Source organism: Corythoichthys intestinalis, chromosome 19, assembly GCF_030265065.1.
Source record: "Corythoichthys intestinalis isolate RoL2023-P3 chromosome 19, ASM3026506v1, whole genome shotgun sequence".
NCBI lineage: Eukaryota > Metazoa > Chordata > Actinopteri > Syngnathiformes > Syngnathidae > Corythoichthys > Corythoichthys intestinalis.
In genome coordinates, this window is record NC_080413.1 from 14,163,348 (window position 1) to 14,181,930 (window position 18,583).

At 39.5% G+C, this 18,583-nt stretch overlaps 1 protein-coding gene across 1 annotated transcript in view; it reads right to left on the reverse strand.

The window, feature by feature from the left end:
- Positions 1 to 279: 279 nt before the first annotated feature.
- usta (uronyl 2-sulfotransferase a) overlaps positions 280 to 18,583 on the reverse strand; it is a 107,802-nt gene continuing 89,498 nt past the window's right edge. Inside the window, exons 5-9 of the mRNA XM_057822275.1 lie at positions 16,098 to 16,177; positions 15,863 to 16,016; positions 6,563 to 6,660; positions 6,331 to 6,488; positions 280 to 3,913 (exon numbers count right to left, since the gene is read on the reverse strand). Of these exons, the coding sequence (XP_057678258.1) occupies positions 3,621 to 3,913; positions 6,331 to 6,488; positions 6,563 to 6,660; positions 15,863 to 16,016; positions 16,098 to 16,177 (783 nt within the window). The 3' untranslated portion in view covers positions 280 to 3,620. The remainder of the gene's footprint in view (positions 3,914 to 6,330; positions 6,489 to 6,562; positions 6,661 to 15,862; positions 16,017 to 16,097; positions 16,178 to 18,583) is intronic.

The following is an 18,583-nucleotide window of genomic DNA, read 5'->3' on the forward strand; positions in this document are numbered from 1 at the left end:
CTGTAACAAACGCTCTCGTTTGATCATTCGCCAAAATTGCTGCCCTCACAACAAACATTTTATTATTTGTCAGCTTTTTAACACCGCTAAAAAACAACAGTGACTAATTTTTTTTTTTAAAAAATAATTGTTTTATACAAATGAAATTGTAGCTAGCAGCATGTTGTGTTGCATCTCTTATGTGAAAAATAATTTCTGTCATTGCTGACTCAATTTCTGAGTCGGCATCCAAAACAAACAAAAAAGGAAAAAGTACACAAGCCATTTTATTCTGAGGAAGTTTATTTTGGAAGAGTGTAAAATGTAGCTCTTTTTTTTTTTTCCTTTTTTGAAACAAACTCATCCAATGCTTCCCAGGGAACGCCAGGAATTTTCTTCATAGCCGCCAAGTTGGAAATGATACAATTATTTTTACAACAGTTTTGTCTTTCCTTCCTGAGAAATTGATGCAGAATGCATAGAAATGAATAGAAAATAATAATAATAAATTAAAAGGAAGGTGAACACAAAGCAGGACAACATTCGGAGAAGACCAAGCAAGTTTATCGTTCTCAGTTAAACTGTATGTGACGGAATTCCTTTTTTAGCTGCTTGTGGAAATAGATCTGACTGAGATGTAACTCTGTGACCAACACATACAGTGTTTTTTATATAATCTTGCTTTGAGTGTGTGGGAGAGAACAGTGGTAGACCACGATGTCAATATTAATTGTGCTTCGACATTGGGACAACAATTCATAATAAAAACAACACTATAAATGGTTTGAGTGCTGATGTAAAGCAAGTACTTCAAAACTGAACCACATCCTTTCAAATCAATCAGGTTCCATTATTTGCTAATTCAAAATCAGATTTCTGTGGGTACACAGAATTTTTTGCAATGGAAATACTGTATCTGCATAAATGTTATTTATCTTTTATTCATAGCAAATAACTCTGGCCAACTTCAAGTCCCAACAAAGTGAAAGCAAACTATAAATCTCTGCTAAACTATGGTCAAACACAGTCACACTTGCGCACTTTGTTGGAATTCTTTGAATTCATAATAGAGTGCATACGGTTTAACCCTCATTTATACCTTTCATAACAAGAATAACATCTCAAAACGCACGGATCACTCGTAGCCACATTTCCAACAGGCGGGACAGTTTGGTCCATTTGAACTGGAAGGGGCTGGCAGTGATTACGTTTTAGTGCCAGTGACGGTAGTAGATGTACAATACATTTGGACTTGAAGGGTGGCAGCAAGTGAACAAATACTCCCAGTTAAAATGGATTGGACGTCTATCGCCGTCTGTGGCTGGTGAATGAGTTCAACTGTACTGCTGTGTGTTAAACTCTGTACCGTATCGCAAAAGCTGCACATTGGAAATGTGCTTATATACAGCTTCATGGCTCGATGACATTTGGCACTGGCATACAGTTACATACATTGGTATGAAAAAATATCTGAACCTTTTGGAATTTGTCACATTTCTGCATAAAATCACCATCAAATGTGAACTGATCTTTGTCAAAATCACACAGATGAAAAAACAGTGTCTGCTTTAACTAAAACCACCCAAACATTTATAGGTTTTCATATTTTAATGAGGTTAGTATGCATACAGTGACAGAAGTGGGAAAAATAAGTAAATGTACAATCCCATTTAATATTTTGTGGCCCACCCTTTGGCAGCAATTACTTCAACCAGACACTTTCTGTAGCTGCATATCAGTCTGGCACATCGTTCAGGACTAATCTTGGTCCATTCTTCTCTACAAAACCGCTGTAGTTTAGTCAGATTCCTAGGCTGTCTGGCATGAATCGCTGTCTTTAGGTCATGCCACAGCATCTCAATGGGGTTCAAGTCCTGACTTTGACTTGGCCACTCCAGAACGTGTATTTTGTTCTTCTGAAACCATTCTGAAGTTGATTTACTTCTTTGTTTTGGATCATTGTCTTGCTGCACCATCCATCCTCTTTTTAGCTTCAACTGTCTGACAGACAGCCTAACGTTTTCCTGCAAAACATCTTGATAAACTTTTGAATTCATTCTTCCATGAATGATCGCAAGTTGTCCAGGCCCTGACGTAGCAAAACAGCCCCAAATCATGATGCTGCCTCCACCATGTATCACGGTGGGGATGAGGTGTTGATTTTGGTGAGCTGTTCCATTTTTCCTCCACACGTGACATTGTGTGTTACTCCCAAACAATTCAACTTTGGTTTCATCAGTCTACAAAATATTTTGCTAAAACCTGTGTGGAGGTTCCAAGTGCCTTTTTGTGAACATTAAACGAGCAACATTGTTTTGTTTTGTTTGGACAGCAGTTCTTCAACGGAGTTCTCCCATGAACACCATTCTTGGCCATAGTTTTACATATAGGTGATGTGTGCACAGAGATATTGGACTGTGCCATTGATTTCCGTAAGTCTTTAGCAGACACTCTAGGGTTCTTTTTTACCTCTCTGAGTATTCTGCGCTGAACTCTTGGCGTCATCTTCGGTGGACGGCCACTCCTTGGGAGAGAAGCAACAGTGACAAACACTCTCCATTTGTAGACAACCTCTCTGACTGTCGATTGATGAACATCCAGACTTTTAAAGATATTTTTTAATCCTTACCCAGCTTTATACAAATCAACAATCCTTGATCGCAGGTCTTCAGACAGCTCTTTTGACTGACCCATGATGCACATCAGACAATGCTTCTCATCAAGACAATTCTTAAAAGGTGTGTGTTTTATAGTGGGCAGGGCAGCTCTAAACCACACATAAGTGATTAGGCAGTGATTTCGTTAAAAAATGGTTTCAATTGCTCGATAAGTCTCCTTTGGCAGAGGATTCATTTACTTATTTGTCCTTCTTCTGTCATTGCTTGCATGCTATCCTCATTAAAACATGAAAACCTATAAATGTTTGGGTGGTTTTAGTTAAAGCAGACACTGTTTTTACATCTGTGTGATTTTGACAAAGATCAGATCACATTTGATGGTGATTTTATGCAGAAATGTGAGAAATTCCAAAAGGTTCAGATACTTTTTCAGACCACCGTAATCACAAAAAGTTTGGAATATTGGGGAGAATTTCCAAACAGAGATTTTGAACAACATAAAAAATAGCATATTTATCTACTCTTCGCGTACATTGTAATGCAAAACGTTTATGTATTTCTGAATTTTCGCAATTTCCCAAACTTTTTGTGAGAAGCGTAAAACAATTTTGGCACTATTCTATTCAATGATGTTTGGCTTCTTTGTTTTTTTTAATATAATATAATATCTACATAAACATCAACTCTAACCATAATGTACCTTCCCATCTTTTGGGGCCACAGTCTGTATCCCGGTGCTTCATCTCTCCTGGAGAATACAGCAATAACCGCTTCTGTATTGAAGAAGAAATCGGGAAAACAAAGCAGAAAAAAGGAAAGCCTTGCTTCATGTACAACTGAGTTAAACGTTATTTCCCGTCATCCTCAGTCAACTTTTAAATAATATTGTCCTTTTCTGTGCGAGTCGTCCCCGGTGCTGAACCTGTCCGCAAAGTCTGGTGTCAAAAAGCACCTTGTACGGAGTCTAATTGTCTCCAAAGACAGAGGGACAAGGGTCCATTTCTTTCATCAGGAGTTCAGATATTACTGATGGACTAGCCAGTTGTTTGCATCCTCCATATCGGTGTCCAGTTCCTCGTCCTCGTCCAGTGGCTCGGGGGTCCGCAGTTCTAGCTCCCGGAGGAAGGCGGGTGTGTAGGCGGGCGGTCGGACCTCTGACTTCAGGCCCAATTTTTTCTTCATCAGGTGGAACTGGTCCCGAATGAAGTTGTAGAATTCGTATTCGTAGCGCATGCGGTGGTAGAGCACCTGCAGTGCCTCCAGGGTGGGCGTATGTTTGCGTACTGTGCCCGTCATGTTGCCCATCTTCTTGTGGTCTACATACAAAAAAAACCCCGTAATGTAATACAAGTATATTAGGTATATACAGAGAGGAGCAGAAGTATTAGCACCCCTTGTGATTTTGCAAGTTCACCCACTTAGAAAGTAGGTAGAAGTCTGAAATTTCAATTATAGATGTATTTCCACTTATGGAGACATAATCAACAAATAAAATCTGGAAATCACATTGTATGATTTTTTAATAATTTATTTGCAACTTACTGGGATTCATAAGTATTTGTCCCCCCTGAAAAAATCAGTGCTAATATTTAGTAAAGAAGCCTTTGTTTGCAATTACAGAGGTCAGACACTTTATGTAGAGCTTCACCAGGTTTTCACATATGGAAACAGGGATTTTGGCCCATTCCTCCACACAAATCTTCTCTAGATCTGTCAGGTTTCGGGGCTGTCGTTGAGAAGCACGAAGTTTCAGCTCCATTCAAAGATTTTCTATTGTATTGAGGTGTGGAGACTGGCTACGCCACTCCAGAACCTTGATATGCTTTTCAGCAGATACTCCTTTGCCAGCTTGGCTGTGTGCTTCATATCATTTTCATGTTGGAAGATCTACCCACGACTCATCTTCAAGTCTCTGACTGAGGGAAGGACATTGAGGCTCTGACGATACATTTCACCATTCATCCTCTGCTTAGTCGTCCTGTCCCCTTTGCTAAAAAGTTGCACTAAAGCATGAGGTTTCCACCCCCATACTTCACAGTGGGGATGGTGTTCTTGGGATTGTACTCATTCTTCTTTTTTCTAAGGCACACGACAAGTAAAGTTTGCACCAAAAAGTTCTATATTGGTCTCATTTGACCACATGACTTTCTCCCATGACCCCTCTGCATCACTCAGATGGTCCCTGGGAAACGTCAGACGGGCATTCACATGTACTAGCTTTAACAGGGAAACCTTCTAACCAATGCATGATTTTAAACCATTGCACCGTAGTGTTTTACTGACAGTAGCCTTTGAAACTGTGCATCCAGCTCTCTTCAAATCATTGACCAGCTCCTGCTGTGTAGTTCTAGCCTGAGCCCTCACTTTTCTCATCATGAGTGATGCCCCACGAAGGGAAATTTTACACGGAACTCCAGTTCGAGGGAGATTATCAGTCATGTTTAGCATTTTCCATGTTCTAACAATTGCTGCAACTGTCTGTTATTTTCACCAAGCTGCTTTCCATTTGTCCCATAGCCTTTTCCAGGTTTGTGGAGCTCAACAATTATTTCTCTGTTGTCTTTAGAAAGCTCTATGGTCTTGCCCATGGTAGCAGTTGGATTATGACTGACTGTGTGGTGCACAGGTGACAATTATGATTTTAAACGGGTGGTGGGTGAGTGGTTACTCATGGGGTAAAGGTGGAGTTTTTTTTAAGTAGACTGACAACTCTTTGAGTGTCATAATTATTGCTGCTTCTCAGGGATACAAATACGTATGAACCGGAGTAAATTACAAATATATTATTTATAAAATCATACAATGTGATTTCTGGATTTTTTAGATTATGTCTCTATGAGTGGAAATGCATCTATGATTGAAGTTTCAGGACTCTACCTGTTTTCTAGGTGGGTGAACTTGCAAAACCATTAGGAGTGCAAATACTTCTGCTCCTCACTGTATTTAGGTCGGCACAATTGACCAAAATGATAATTGCAATTATTTTGATCCATAGTGTAAACATGGTTGTTAATCATTAGAGTTGTCTGATATTATTGCTTAGCCGATAACATCAGCCGATATAAGCATTTTGAAATGATATCTGATAATATCGACATCGTTTTTTCATAATCGGTTTTGAGCCAGTTTGCATGTTGCCTTTAAAATGAATGTACAGTAGAAGCCTTCTGCCTTTGTACAAGGCCTGGTCACATCTTAGCACAGCAGCTATGCTGATTGACCAAACTAAGATGTCTCGGATTTGTTATGTAAGCATTATCGTTATAAAAGCATCGCAATACAATTAGCCATAATATGTTAAGTCCTCGACTGCATATTTCGTTTGATATCAGTACTAGATTTCTGGATATCACTTATTGGTTAAAAAGTCATGATCGGACAACTCTATTAATCATGATTAATTATGTTAGGGAAAAAATTGTTCGGTTATGGATGCGCGCACGCATATTTTATGCTCACTATTGCAAGCAACACCGGTCGGCCTCACGCTGACGCCTGCCATTGATTGCTGGCCATTTTTATTCAACTTAAATCAGTGCTTCTCAATTATTTTCTGTTACGCCCCCCCAAGGAACCCGCCCCACTATTTGAGAAGTACTGACTTACATCAAGTGTTTTCATATCTAAAGATCACCCAAAATTTAGCTTGCAACAAAATTTTTTAAAATGGTTATGTGATATCTCATAATGTGTGACTTTAGAAACTATTCTAATAAAGAGGACAAGAACCTACCAGGGCTTTTATAGATATTGACTACTCCGGTAAAATAGTGCGGTAGGAGCCTCTCCAAAAGGAGTAGCACATCTTCCAGCTCCTCCAAGATGCCCACTAGCAGGTAGTTCTCTATTACATTCTGCTTGGCTCTCTCCAGAGCCCACAAGCCAGGCTCTCTGATGGACAGAAGACGGAAAAATTAAGACAAGGTTTGCCCAACAGAATGTGATTGTCTCAAAACTGCAGGTACCTGCATTTCGGATGCTGCCCGCAAAAGTAAGGGATGATGTAAAAGACTCTGGGGTTGGAGCACTCTGGGTAATTCTCCAGAATGCACACGTTTATGTCCTGAAAAAGAAATCAAATCCAAGGACAGATTAATGACTCATTTTTCCCACTAGAGGGCGCTCTCTACCAACCTGCATTGCGAGCCAAACCATTCAAATAATCGAACCCCATTTGCACTTTGACAATCAAATAAATTTACACCATGATAGTAGTGAACTTTCAATAACCTCTTTGGTAAGGTAGCATGAACTAATTACGGATTAAAAACTATGTACAAGCACGCGTGAAGGTGTTGAGAGCATTAAACAAAACACACAAATGCAAAATTGATATTTATGCTGCAGCACACACCAGGTTCACAGGTCACAAGCCTATTGCGCAAAAGGGCCGACGTGGTCGGAAAAGTAAAAAATGGATTGAAAGTGCGATGAATAAGAAGATTTATGCCCTGATAAGCAGGCGATGGCTGAATTAAACGGAGCCATTCGTCAATGCCATCGCCAAGGCGTACATAGTCCATCACCCAGATTACTGACAGGCGGATGGGCCTCAACCTTGGTGAGGGGGTCAAACACAAGGCTAAATATGTGTTACGTTGGCCTATGTTTTATGGTACTTTTCCAGCCAAGACTACAGTCCCTGACAAAAGTCTTGTCGCTTATCCATTTTGTAGAAACAATTGCGAATAACTAGGGTTGTTCCGATCATGTTTTTTCGCTCCCGATCCGATCCCGATCGTTTTAGTTTGAGTATCTGCCGATCCCGCTATTTCCCGATCCGAATGCATTTTTTTTTGCTCCCGATTCAATTCCAATCATTCCCGATAATTTTTCCCGATCATATACATTTTGGCAATGCATTAAGAAAAAAATGAATAAAACTCGGACGAATATATACATTCAACATACAGTACAAAAGTACTGTATTTGTTTATTATGACAATAAATCCTCAAGATGGCATTTACATTATTAACATTCTTTCTGTGAGAGGGATCCACGGATAGAAAGACTTGTAATTCTTAAAGGATAAATGTGACTTTGTATATTGTGACTAAATATTGCCATCTAGTGTATTTGTTGAGCTTTCAGTAAATGATACTGTAGCCATTTAACTTCTGCCCAAATGCATGATGGGAAGTGCAACCATGACTGTGCGCAGTGGTACCAATTGATATATCTTCTCTGCGTTGGGAAATAATATAGGGTGTTAAGAGAAAGATCAATTACTACCTTTCTTACCCACATTGCTTCCCACGATATTTTTAATCGTAGGGAGAGGGATTGTAAGGCTTTAGCCATTTAAAAAAAGGCTACAAAGGCTGCCAAAATTCACTCTACTCATTTTACGCTGCCTTTAAGCTCTATATATAGGTAAAACGGCATCATTACAGATTGAACGCGACAATGCGTGAGTGGGTCGTGCAGAGCATGCGTTAATTGTGTTAAATATTTTAACGTGATAAATTTTTTAAAAAATTAATTACCACCGTTTCGGGATAAATTTGATAACCCTACCTTAAGCCTAAACTAAAGACTCTGGATGAGTGTAACAAATTACGTCTGTATCTTTAAATAAATTAGAAAACGATTTAATTAAAAAAATAAAATAAAATAAAAAAAGGCATGTCCGATATTTTTTTGCCAATTCCGATACTTTGAAAATGACCTGATCAGACCCTATCGATCGGCATCCCGATCGATCGGGACATCTCCACTAATAACCTGACGTTTAATTACACAATTGGTTTCAGAAATGGCTCATATAAAAGCTAAGACCCTCCCAAATGATGTTGAATGTTCAAAAATATATTTGATTCAGTGAAACAAAAAAAAAAAATCATTTAATGAACACGTAAAGGTCAAATTTTGGCAAGACAGAAGTTTTGTCGCCTACAGAAAGTAGTGTGAAAATTGAACAAAAAATGTACTTCAAATACAAAAATATGTTACATAACATAAGCGAATTAAGTAGCGGTGCTGTGAGATCCAAATTTAATACTTTGTATGACTTCCATGGGTTGAAGGACTGCATCCATCCAGTTCGGCATGGATTCATACGATTTATTGATGAAGTCATCAGGAACATTAAAAAAAAGCAGTCTTGCGTGCCTCCCAGTTCATCAACATTCTTGGGTTTTGTTTTCCATGCTTCCTCTTTCATGATGTTTATGTCTGGTGACTGGGCGGGCCAGTCCTGGAGGATCTTGATCTTCTTTGCCTTGAGAAACTTTGAGGTAGAGATTGAAGTATGCGATGGAGCACCATCCTGCTGCAGAATTTGTCCCTTTTTATGGTTAGGAATGTAAGAGGCAGCTAAAATTTGTTGATATTTCAGACTATTTATGTTGCGTTCCACACTGCAGATCTCTTGAACACCCCCATACTGAATGTAACCCCAGACCGTGATTTTGCCACCATCAAACTTCACTGTTTTGTGGCAAAAGGTGGATTTTTCAGATGGATCTCCCATTGAACTACACCACAGTCGCCGCAAATATTGCAGGAGGCCTACTGGAGGCCGCATGGATCAGAGATTCACTCAGAAAACAGTGAAGTTTGGTGGTGGCAAAATCATGGTCTGGGGTTACAGGATGAAAGAGGAAGCATGGAAGACGAAACCCAAGAATGTTGATGAACTCCGGGAGGCATGCAAGACTGCTTTCTTTGATATTCCTGATGACTTCATCAATAAATTGCATGAATCCTTGCCGAACCGTATGCATGCAGTCCTTCAACCCATGGAAGTCATACAAAATATTAAATTTGGATCTCCCAGCACCACTACTTAATTCGCTTATGTTATGTAACATTTTTTTGTATTTGAAGTACATTTTGTGTTCAATTTTCACACTACTTTCTGTAGGCGACAAAACTTTTGTCTAGCCAAAATTAGACCTTTATGTCTTCATTAAATGATCAATCTTTTTTCAGTGAATGAAATATATTTCTGTACATTCAACATCATTTGGGAGGGTCTTAGCTTTCATATGAGCCATTTCTGAAACCAATTGAATAATTAAAAGTCAGGTTATTAGCAATTGTTTCTACAAAATGGATAAGCGACTTTTGTCAGGGACTGTACAAGTAAACTTGGAGAATTTATATGTCCATTAAGAACACATTTAATTGTATCATCTATGAAGGGTTAGTTTGACCTACTCCCTCCAGGAAAAAAATGTTTAGAGTTCCAAACAAACAGTTGAGTTAGACGTTACTGTTGTGTGGTTGAAAGGGCTCAAATCCCTTTCAGGTGTTTTTGACCGATGCGAAGACCCTCTGTCCGGATAAGGGAATTCCGCAGGAAGAGGAGGGATTCCTACTGTCACATAGATGTATGTGCCATGTGTTTCTGTGAGGATTAACGTCTTTCATTTTTTTTCAACCCTATAGCACCTTACCCTCCATGTAGTAATACATGGGGGATACTTTTAAAAGATAAAAGGACAAGATAAAAGAGGGGTTATAAAAAGTCTTCACCCCACTTTTCAAATGCAGTGGTGCCTTGAAATAAAGTACTAGTTGAAGTTTAACAAACCTTTTGCAGTTAAAACAACAACATTAGCTAGCTTAATGTTAACGGAAATAAGCATCTATGTTAAAGTGCCAATGACAGCCAAAAGCATGTTTATTTTATATTTCATTTGGTATTTTATGCTCCTGAATGAAATGGACTGCTTGGATGTGTGTAGAAGCGATTGATATATTTATTCTATTTTTTGAATCCCGCGCCATGAAAATGAGCGAGATCTGGCCAGAATCTGGATTGAGAAAGAAGGCGAATGTGACATCAACGGTCTAATCATCTTCACAATACAGCTATATTATGCAAAAAGACTGCGAATTAAGCTGATTTTGCGGATTAATTTGTTTATTTTTCGCATCATGCCAGCCCAATGTGCTGCAGGCTTTTGTTGCTGCACCAGGGAGAGGCGTGTGAGCCTTTTTGGGTTTCAAATAGATCCTGTTCACCGCAAAGAATGGGCAAAACAAGTCCGACAACTGTGGGACCATTGTACGGACAAGAAAATGAGTAAGCTGCGTGTTTATATTATGTCAAATACTGGGATCATGGCACATGTTTTAATGAGGAGATGGCTTGCATTTTGTGGGTGACAATGTTTCCTGTCCACCGAAAAGGCGGGAGTGGCCGCCTCCCTCAGCCTACGACCGGGTGGCTTGTCGCACACCATGGTGGCTGGCCGATTAGCGTCCACGCTCGGGCAGCCACGCGCTCTCGTCTGCGGTTCTCGATTCTGTAGAGACTTCAACCCCTCTCTGCCCTGTTTGTGTGCCCGCTGAGAGAGCACTATCCTCGACTTGGGCTCAGGCAGCCACGCGCTCTGACGTAGGCCGGTTTGTACACCAAGAATGCGTCATTTTCAGTGGTCAACGACTAGCCGAAACTTGTTTGCCGCTGGGGGCTGGCCGATCGGTGAAGGCTATTACCCCCGTCACCGTGTACGACATGAGATTTTTTGTTTTCTAAAGGCGAGGAAGAGACTTGGAAGAGCCAATCGGTTCGGGCTAGCATGTAGCATAGCTGTCACGCTCGTTTGTTTACACTCTTTCCCTGTCTCCAAGTCCCCGCAGGGAAATGACAAGAGCCGACGAACTCCGGTGGCATAAAATACCGTTTAAGAAGTCGGCAGTTTTGACTGTTATGCAGTAATTTAGCCCCATCGTACAGAATAAATGCATTTTTAATATTGCATATTCCAGTTAGCACAAGACTGTTATTTGTCATGGCCATACAATTTATTTAGCAATTGGGGAAACATACTTGGATAAAAAGAATATCCTGTAAAAATATTGGAGTATAGAGATAAAAACAAATATGACATTTTGCTGCTCTCTGTCGCATTTTCCTCGTTCTGAATCTTCCTCCTCCATTGGGTTGGATTCTAAATCAGCTGAAATCGTTACTCTGCCGACGTCATCACCCAGATGGCGGCGCCAGGGCACTATAATGACAGGAGTAGCTAAACGGCAGATTGAAAGACTCATTTCTCGTCAACTGTGCTTTGCCAAATTGTTGTATGCAGTTGAATAATCTCAAAATATGATTTAAATTCACATAATAATGCTATTTATTATTATTTTTTATTTATTTTAATGGTGTCACTGGCTCTTTCAGCCCCTTTCAGACATACGCTGAACTCCGGTTAAATCTCTGGATTTTAGCCCTCATGTCTGAAAGTAATTTCCTGGGTTGACTGACACGGAGATGACATGGACATTATCAGGGTCACGTCCTAGTATAATGTCTGGCATTTACCCGGGATGCGGCATGTGTGAATGCAGCCATTTTAATTCCCGGGTCACAGTGCCAAGGTTGAAGACGTAAATATCATGGCGGGCTTAGTGTCATTTCCTCTTTCTTCGTAGTAGGACAAAAAGCGGTGAACAAACATTGCAGTTATCAACATGGCAAACTGGAAAGCTAGCAGATTTAAACAGGAAACATAACGAAATTAAATTGCTACTGGATCTTAGAGCCGAGGAAGAGACAGTCCATCGTCCATCTTTGGGAATGTGTGGCTTATTTGGTTGCCGATGCCGACCAAAAATGACAATCGCTAACACGGGAGGAGTCTGAAAGTCTCCAACCCGGGTAATTCCCGGTACATCTCCCAATGTCCGAAAGCCACGACACGGGTAAATCCCGTGACATCTGAATTGAATTCAAACAGTGGGTGAGCTGAATACCAGACTGGTTTCATGAAAGAGAGATAATCATCAATCTCCCTCAGATCTTAAATTACCACTCTAAAGTTGCATGGTAACAAACATGTTTTCTGAAATGGCTTGTTGACATGCTTATGTGGCAGCTCTTTTTCGGGCGTGTGCACGATATGCATCCAAATGTTGTCCACGAGCTATTCAGTGAGCGGTGAGGGAAAAATCCACGGCGACCGCAGGAATGTCTCGGGAACACGTGCGTCGGGTTCGCTTGAGTGTCGTTGAGCCAGCTGACAGCTCTCTTTCACTGACACCTCTCATGCACGGGCTAATGCGGTCAGAACTCTTGGCAGGTGTTCAAGGACACTTCATGTACTGGATAGTAACACTGATTAAGACAGAGAAATTGAAAAAAATCATTGCGTTTAACTCCTTGGACTTTCATGATAAATAGGCTTTCATTTGTATAGTGCTTTTCTAGGTTCACAGAAGGCTTACATGCTAGCCTCCTGCCATTGATGACGTTAGCCAATGAGTTAACAGTAAGTAAAACGTCAAACGTTAGCCTTAACTCGAGGCACAAAGAGGATTATATAGTGTTATAATTTATGTGGCATCTCCAGGTATACCAGTCTGGAACAACAGGAGCCCCACCGTTACCCCCACTTGTGGCAAGGGGCCTCCTGCTGGTCTGCATACTTTTAATAACTCGACTCACATGGTCTGAAACTCTGGGGGGAAAAGCGTCACAATGCTCAATTACAGCTAGTCAGACTTAAGTAAGGATGACATTGTGTCAGCCTTTCATCATATACCACAATCCAAGGGCGTAGGTTTGCATTGGGATGGAAGGGACATAACACTACCAACTTTTCAGGATGGTCAAATTGTCTCCACCAACTTTTAAACAACTGTATTTGCATTATATAATGACTTCAGTTGTATAGGTAATTTTCATTGTCTTCCCATATTTTGTGAGGATGGAATTGACCCTACCGTTATTAACTCATTCACTCCCAGCCATTTTCACCGGAGCAAGGCCCTTCGCTCCAGGCCGTTTTTCTGGATTTTGACTGATTTTGTAAGGCCCACAGAAAATTCTGTGCTATTGCTACATAAACATGGAACCCACCAAAAGAAAGATTAGACTCTCTTCTTTCGGCAGAAAAAAAGTAAGACTATATCTTTTTCCATTCTTTACAAATCAGCATTAGTGAATAGCTTACTTTGAGCAATTTTCCAATTTCGGATGAAAAAAACGGAGAAAATGAGCTTTTTGTAAACGCAAACATTTCAAACATAACTTTGACTTTATTGCAGCTATTTTTTGGATTAGTTACATCACAAACATCTGAATAATGTTTTCCTTTTACAAAATATCATAATGAACAATACAAATAGAGCTTTTGATAACAAAGTAACAATTTGTTTACACATGACTACTGAGAGATGACGCCTGTTGTCGCCGAGATGACGCCGTTGTCGCCGCGTCTGCCGTGTAAACTTTTCCCTCATCGTTGTCTGTCTCACAAAGATGGATTATGTTTTAATCTCTGCGGGGTCTGCTTGGCGAGCCTGCTGCACGGTGGTCTCAGTCGTTATGCTCCGTCGTCCAGCGCCTGGCATTCCAGGTGTCCTCTCGGTTGTTTTGTTCGGTCGTCTGCCGCCTGGCATACTGCCACCAGTGCTCCGACCGTGCTGCCCGGCCTTTCATTGCTGTTGAATAGGGTTGCGGGTCTTTACAAAATGCGCTACTGCCCTCCAGTGGCCAGTTTTACTGATTTAAAATGGGTTTGGAGCCTTGTTTTTTGTTTCTCAGATAGATCGCAAGCTATAGATTCTTCTTGTTAAAAAAAAAAAAAAAAAAAAAAAAAAAAAAAAAAAACGCAAAAGACGTATAAATACGTTTTTGGGACAATGAAGCATTTAGAAATAGAACATATTTATAAGTTTCTGGGAGCAAATGAGTTAAGTGAATTACTTTTATTATGTTCAGACTTAAATTGACCCCTTTTCAATTGCTGAATGTGCAAGTCTAATATTATTCCTCAAATGCACGTTTGAATGGCTGATGACTTGAGCCCTTCCACCCCACCCCACCCTTCACAGCCCCGACAGCAATACAACATGCTGCCTCCTCCGCCTTCTTCGAAGATGAGGGATATTAGTTTTTTTTCCGCCAGCAGTAGCCACTGTAGGTAATCTAAAAAGACGTCAATGTTGTGGAGGTGGGGAACACACCACTAATTTTGCTTCTGAAAGTTTGACCTGCATCAGAGTTAGTATAATATTAATTCTAGTAAATGTTTTTCTTTTACAACAGGCAAACGTTTTGGTCTGATGAAGGCGGAAATATACACCGTAACATGTCAGGTAAATAAAACAAACCAAAACATTTGTCTATGATAAAAGAAAAAAATAACTCATCGATAAGTGCAAATAAAAATGACCTTAGTACAATTATAACATTAATCTTCCTACTCGAACTTCAGTAGGAAGCTGCAGTAGGAAGCTGCTTTGAGAGAAATAGCCTCCTGTATGTTTTCTACTATTAATGTTAATTAAACTGTAAGAAATGAACTAAGGTTTACCGCCTTCTCCCCAGTGTACATTTTTATTTTATTAATGTGGTCTTAAAGCAGCCCAAAGGAGCTTTCATTTTTCGTAGAGTTTGGCTGTACTTGTGGACAAGAGCAGTAGTGGACTTTTAATTTTTAATTTCCGAAATGTTTCTTTTGTAGTTTTTGAAAAAAAAAAAAGGTTTGAATCGAACGGCGTATCACCTGCACCACAATACATATGCAATGCAAAAACACACCTCCTTTAAACTAGTTAAATTCCCTTGTTTTCAGTGTAAATCTACTAGAAATAAGTGAGATTATCTGCCAGTGCTTCAAGTAAATTTTACTCAGATGTCTTTAAATAAGAAAAATAGCTAGCTGCAAATAATCTTAACACCCTTATTGAATCAATCTGTTTGGTCCTACTGTCCGATTCCCAGCAAAAAGTGTACATGTCGGTTATGCTATTATATCGTCCCTTCCGATATTGAGACCAAACCTACGCCCATGCTACAATAGGTTTCATCCCATAATGGAGCCTTAACATTGATAAGGATGAGTCGCATTGTAATTTGTGAAACACGACAGAATTACAGCACAGCCTTATTGTTATACCGTTTTTAAAAAAAAAAGATATTTAAAGGTTAAAAAAAAAAACAGTAACCACTCAAAAAAATGAAAGTTTCTCTGTAAATATGGGATGTTTTCCGAATAGCAATAGCAGAAGAGAAGTACCCCAGCTGATTATGGCCCTTCCAAACAGGTCTGCAAAGCACATGTTGTCTGTGATGTGGTCGCACTCAAATCGGATCTCTAATTGAAATCAAAGTGGATTTAATTATTGGGTTGACATCAGACTGCTATGATCTTAAGGTCCCCCCTTACACTTCAAAATGACCCAGGTACTACTTTAGTGTGTCCTGCATAACGTGCACACACAACGAGACCACACAGCAAGAACGAAGTCCTGGTCCATATGCCTTATGCATAGGGAAATCTTTGTGTTAGCGATAAAAACTTACCAGGTATCTCTCATCATCTTTCATCTGTGGGGTGCGGATGAGGTGATTTTGCTCCCCCCTCCAGTCACCGAAGCGACGGAAGAAGTAGTTGGAAAGGAAGCGGTTAATGGGGTCACGGATAATGTTGATGTAGACGGGCTCCTCGATCTTAAACCTAACAAAGACCGGCTCAAATGTAAGTGAATAAGCAGAAAGCAGTTCAACAAGTCAAGTACAAGTTAGTGTATTTATCCACCTGGTAAAGTTGAGGAAGTGAACATGCCGTGTGTAAAGGAACGGCTGGGGGATATTGCTGATGTTCTTCATGAGATCCACCTGAGGAGAAAGACAAAAAAATAAAAACACATGAAAAACTCCCCAAGAAATCACTGCAAAAAAAAAGATGACCTCACAGATAAGGGCCAATTCACTTAGCTTGTAGCTAACCGAAACCACATGCATCCTTGGCTAATAAGGGACTTTATGAAAGACAAACACACACAAGTGCTTATATAAACTCAACCGATGACATAATAATTGATTAATCAAGCAGCATACAATGGTCATTTGTTCTTAAGACTGACCTTAGTGCAATCTAAATTTGACTGAATTACATCACCATTAGCTTTAACTCTCGATTCTCATCAGCTCTGTTTGTTATGCTTCATTTTTCCACGCTAAAATAAAAATGACGGCAATATGTTAGACATTTTTTATTACGTTTTTGCATAGACATCATCATTATTGATGGGTCAGCTTGGCTATGCACTGCGCAAGTCCTTCATGCAGAGAAGCTACTCACAAACACATGCATGCAGCGAATTAACGGTGGATTTCGGTTCAAAAAGTACGAAAGCTGTACCACATACAAACAAGAAGGATTGTCTCAGGAGTGATTTGTTTGAGGACGCAAGGAAATTATTATATTTTCATACCATGCATGCATTTTGAAATGTTAAAAAAATGGAGAAATTAGCAGCTAAGGCATTGGCATTATAGTTCGCAATATTTACGTAAATTAAATGCTGTTTTTTTTGTTGTTGCTTTTAACCAAGAATCGAGACTGTTTTACATCCATATCTATAAAGAATTCAGGGATTGAAGCATTTATTCAGAAGAATTTCAATGTAAAAAGCTCCTTGTTGTGGTAAGGCGGTGCCACAGTGAACTTAAAGACAAGCCGTGACATATTTACGTTAAAAAATGCTACCTGCACGTTTTTTAATGCTTTTAACCAAGAATCAAGACTGTTTTACGTCCATATCTATAAAGAATTCAGGGATTTAAGCATTTATTCACAAGAATTTCAATGCAAAAAGCTCTGTTGTGACTTGTGGTAAGGCAGTGCCACAGTGAACTTAAAGACGAGCCGCACATTTGACAAATTTACGTAAAATAAACACTACCTGCAGTTTTTTTTTTGCTTTTAACCAAGAATCGAGACTGTTTTGCCCCCATATCTATAAAGAATTCAGGGATTTAAGCCTTTATTCACAAGAATTTCCACGTAGAAAGCTCTTTGTTGTGGACATGTGGTAAGGCGGCGCCACAGTGAACTTAAAGACGAGCCGCACATTCGACATATTTACGTAAAATAAATGCTACCTGCAGGTTTTTTTTGTTTTTTTTTTGCTTTTGACCAAGAATCGAGACTGTTTTACGTCCATAAAGAATAAAGAATTCAGGGATTTAAGCATTTATTCACAAGAATTTCACCGAAAAAAGCTCTTTGTCTGTGATTTCACTCGGTCAGCTTTGACGGCCTTGCCAACAATACAATGCAGGCCCCCTATTTATCTGCCCCTCGCCCCGTCAATTACATTATTAAGTCTATGGTTTGGGTTCAGTTTTCGGCTTGCTTTTCTCAAATTTTACACGGTTCTGTAGTCTTCTATAAACGAGGAAACAGTTTGCTAACTAGCAAGCAGAAAGACAATATAAAGCTTTAAAATCTGTTCATTTTGCGACAAATACATTCTCTCCTTCCCTTTTTAGTTACACTGAAACCACACTCTTGATTCTCAAATGAAAAAAATATTTATCTTTTAGTCTATCTCTGTGGACCACAAAGTAGCATGCTAACATTTAGATCGACAACCAAACAAGAATGTGGCTCACCATGACTTTTTTTTCTTTCACTTTTACTAGAAGAATTCAGTTTCACAACACACAAGTGTTTCACAATTTTTTTACATTTGAGGAATTTTGGACTTTGTCACAATAGAGCCATCATTACAACCACTGAATAAAAACAAAAAAAATAAACGAACAGTCCTGTAGCCTGTTAACTACCAAGCAGGCACAGAAATATGAACATATGTTGTCAAACTTTTACACATGTATTTAAATCATTCCATGATACAGTGGTACCTATACATACAAAGTTAATTCGTTCCAGGACCTTGTTTGCAAGTAGAAATAGTCGTGTGTCGAGCAGGATTTTTCTATAAGACTACATTATAAGTCCATTATTTCGTTCTAGAGCCCGAAAACCTACACTAAATCCTTAGTTAATGCTGCAAATAGCAATTACACAGAGAAAAACAAATGAATTATGAATAAAAATCGGAATAATAATATAATACATAGACTCCACCATCAGTTGTCAAGACAGCTCCCGAAGACATTGCACCATGCCCTCCCGACCCAGGCAGAACGATGAGTTGGTTTTCACTGTGATAAACTCAAACAGACACTGCACTCTAATGCCGGATTTAGGTGGAAACAGGACGAAGGTTCTAC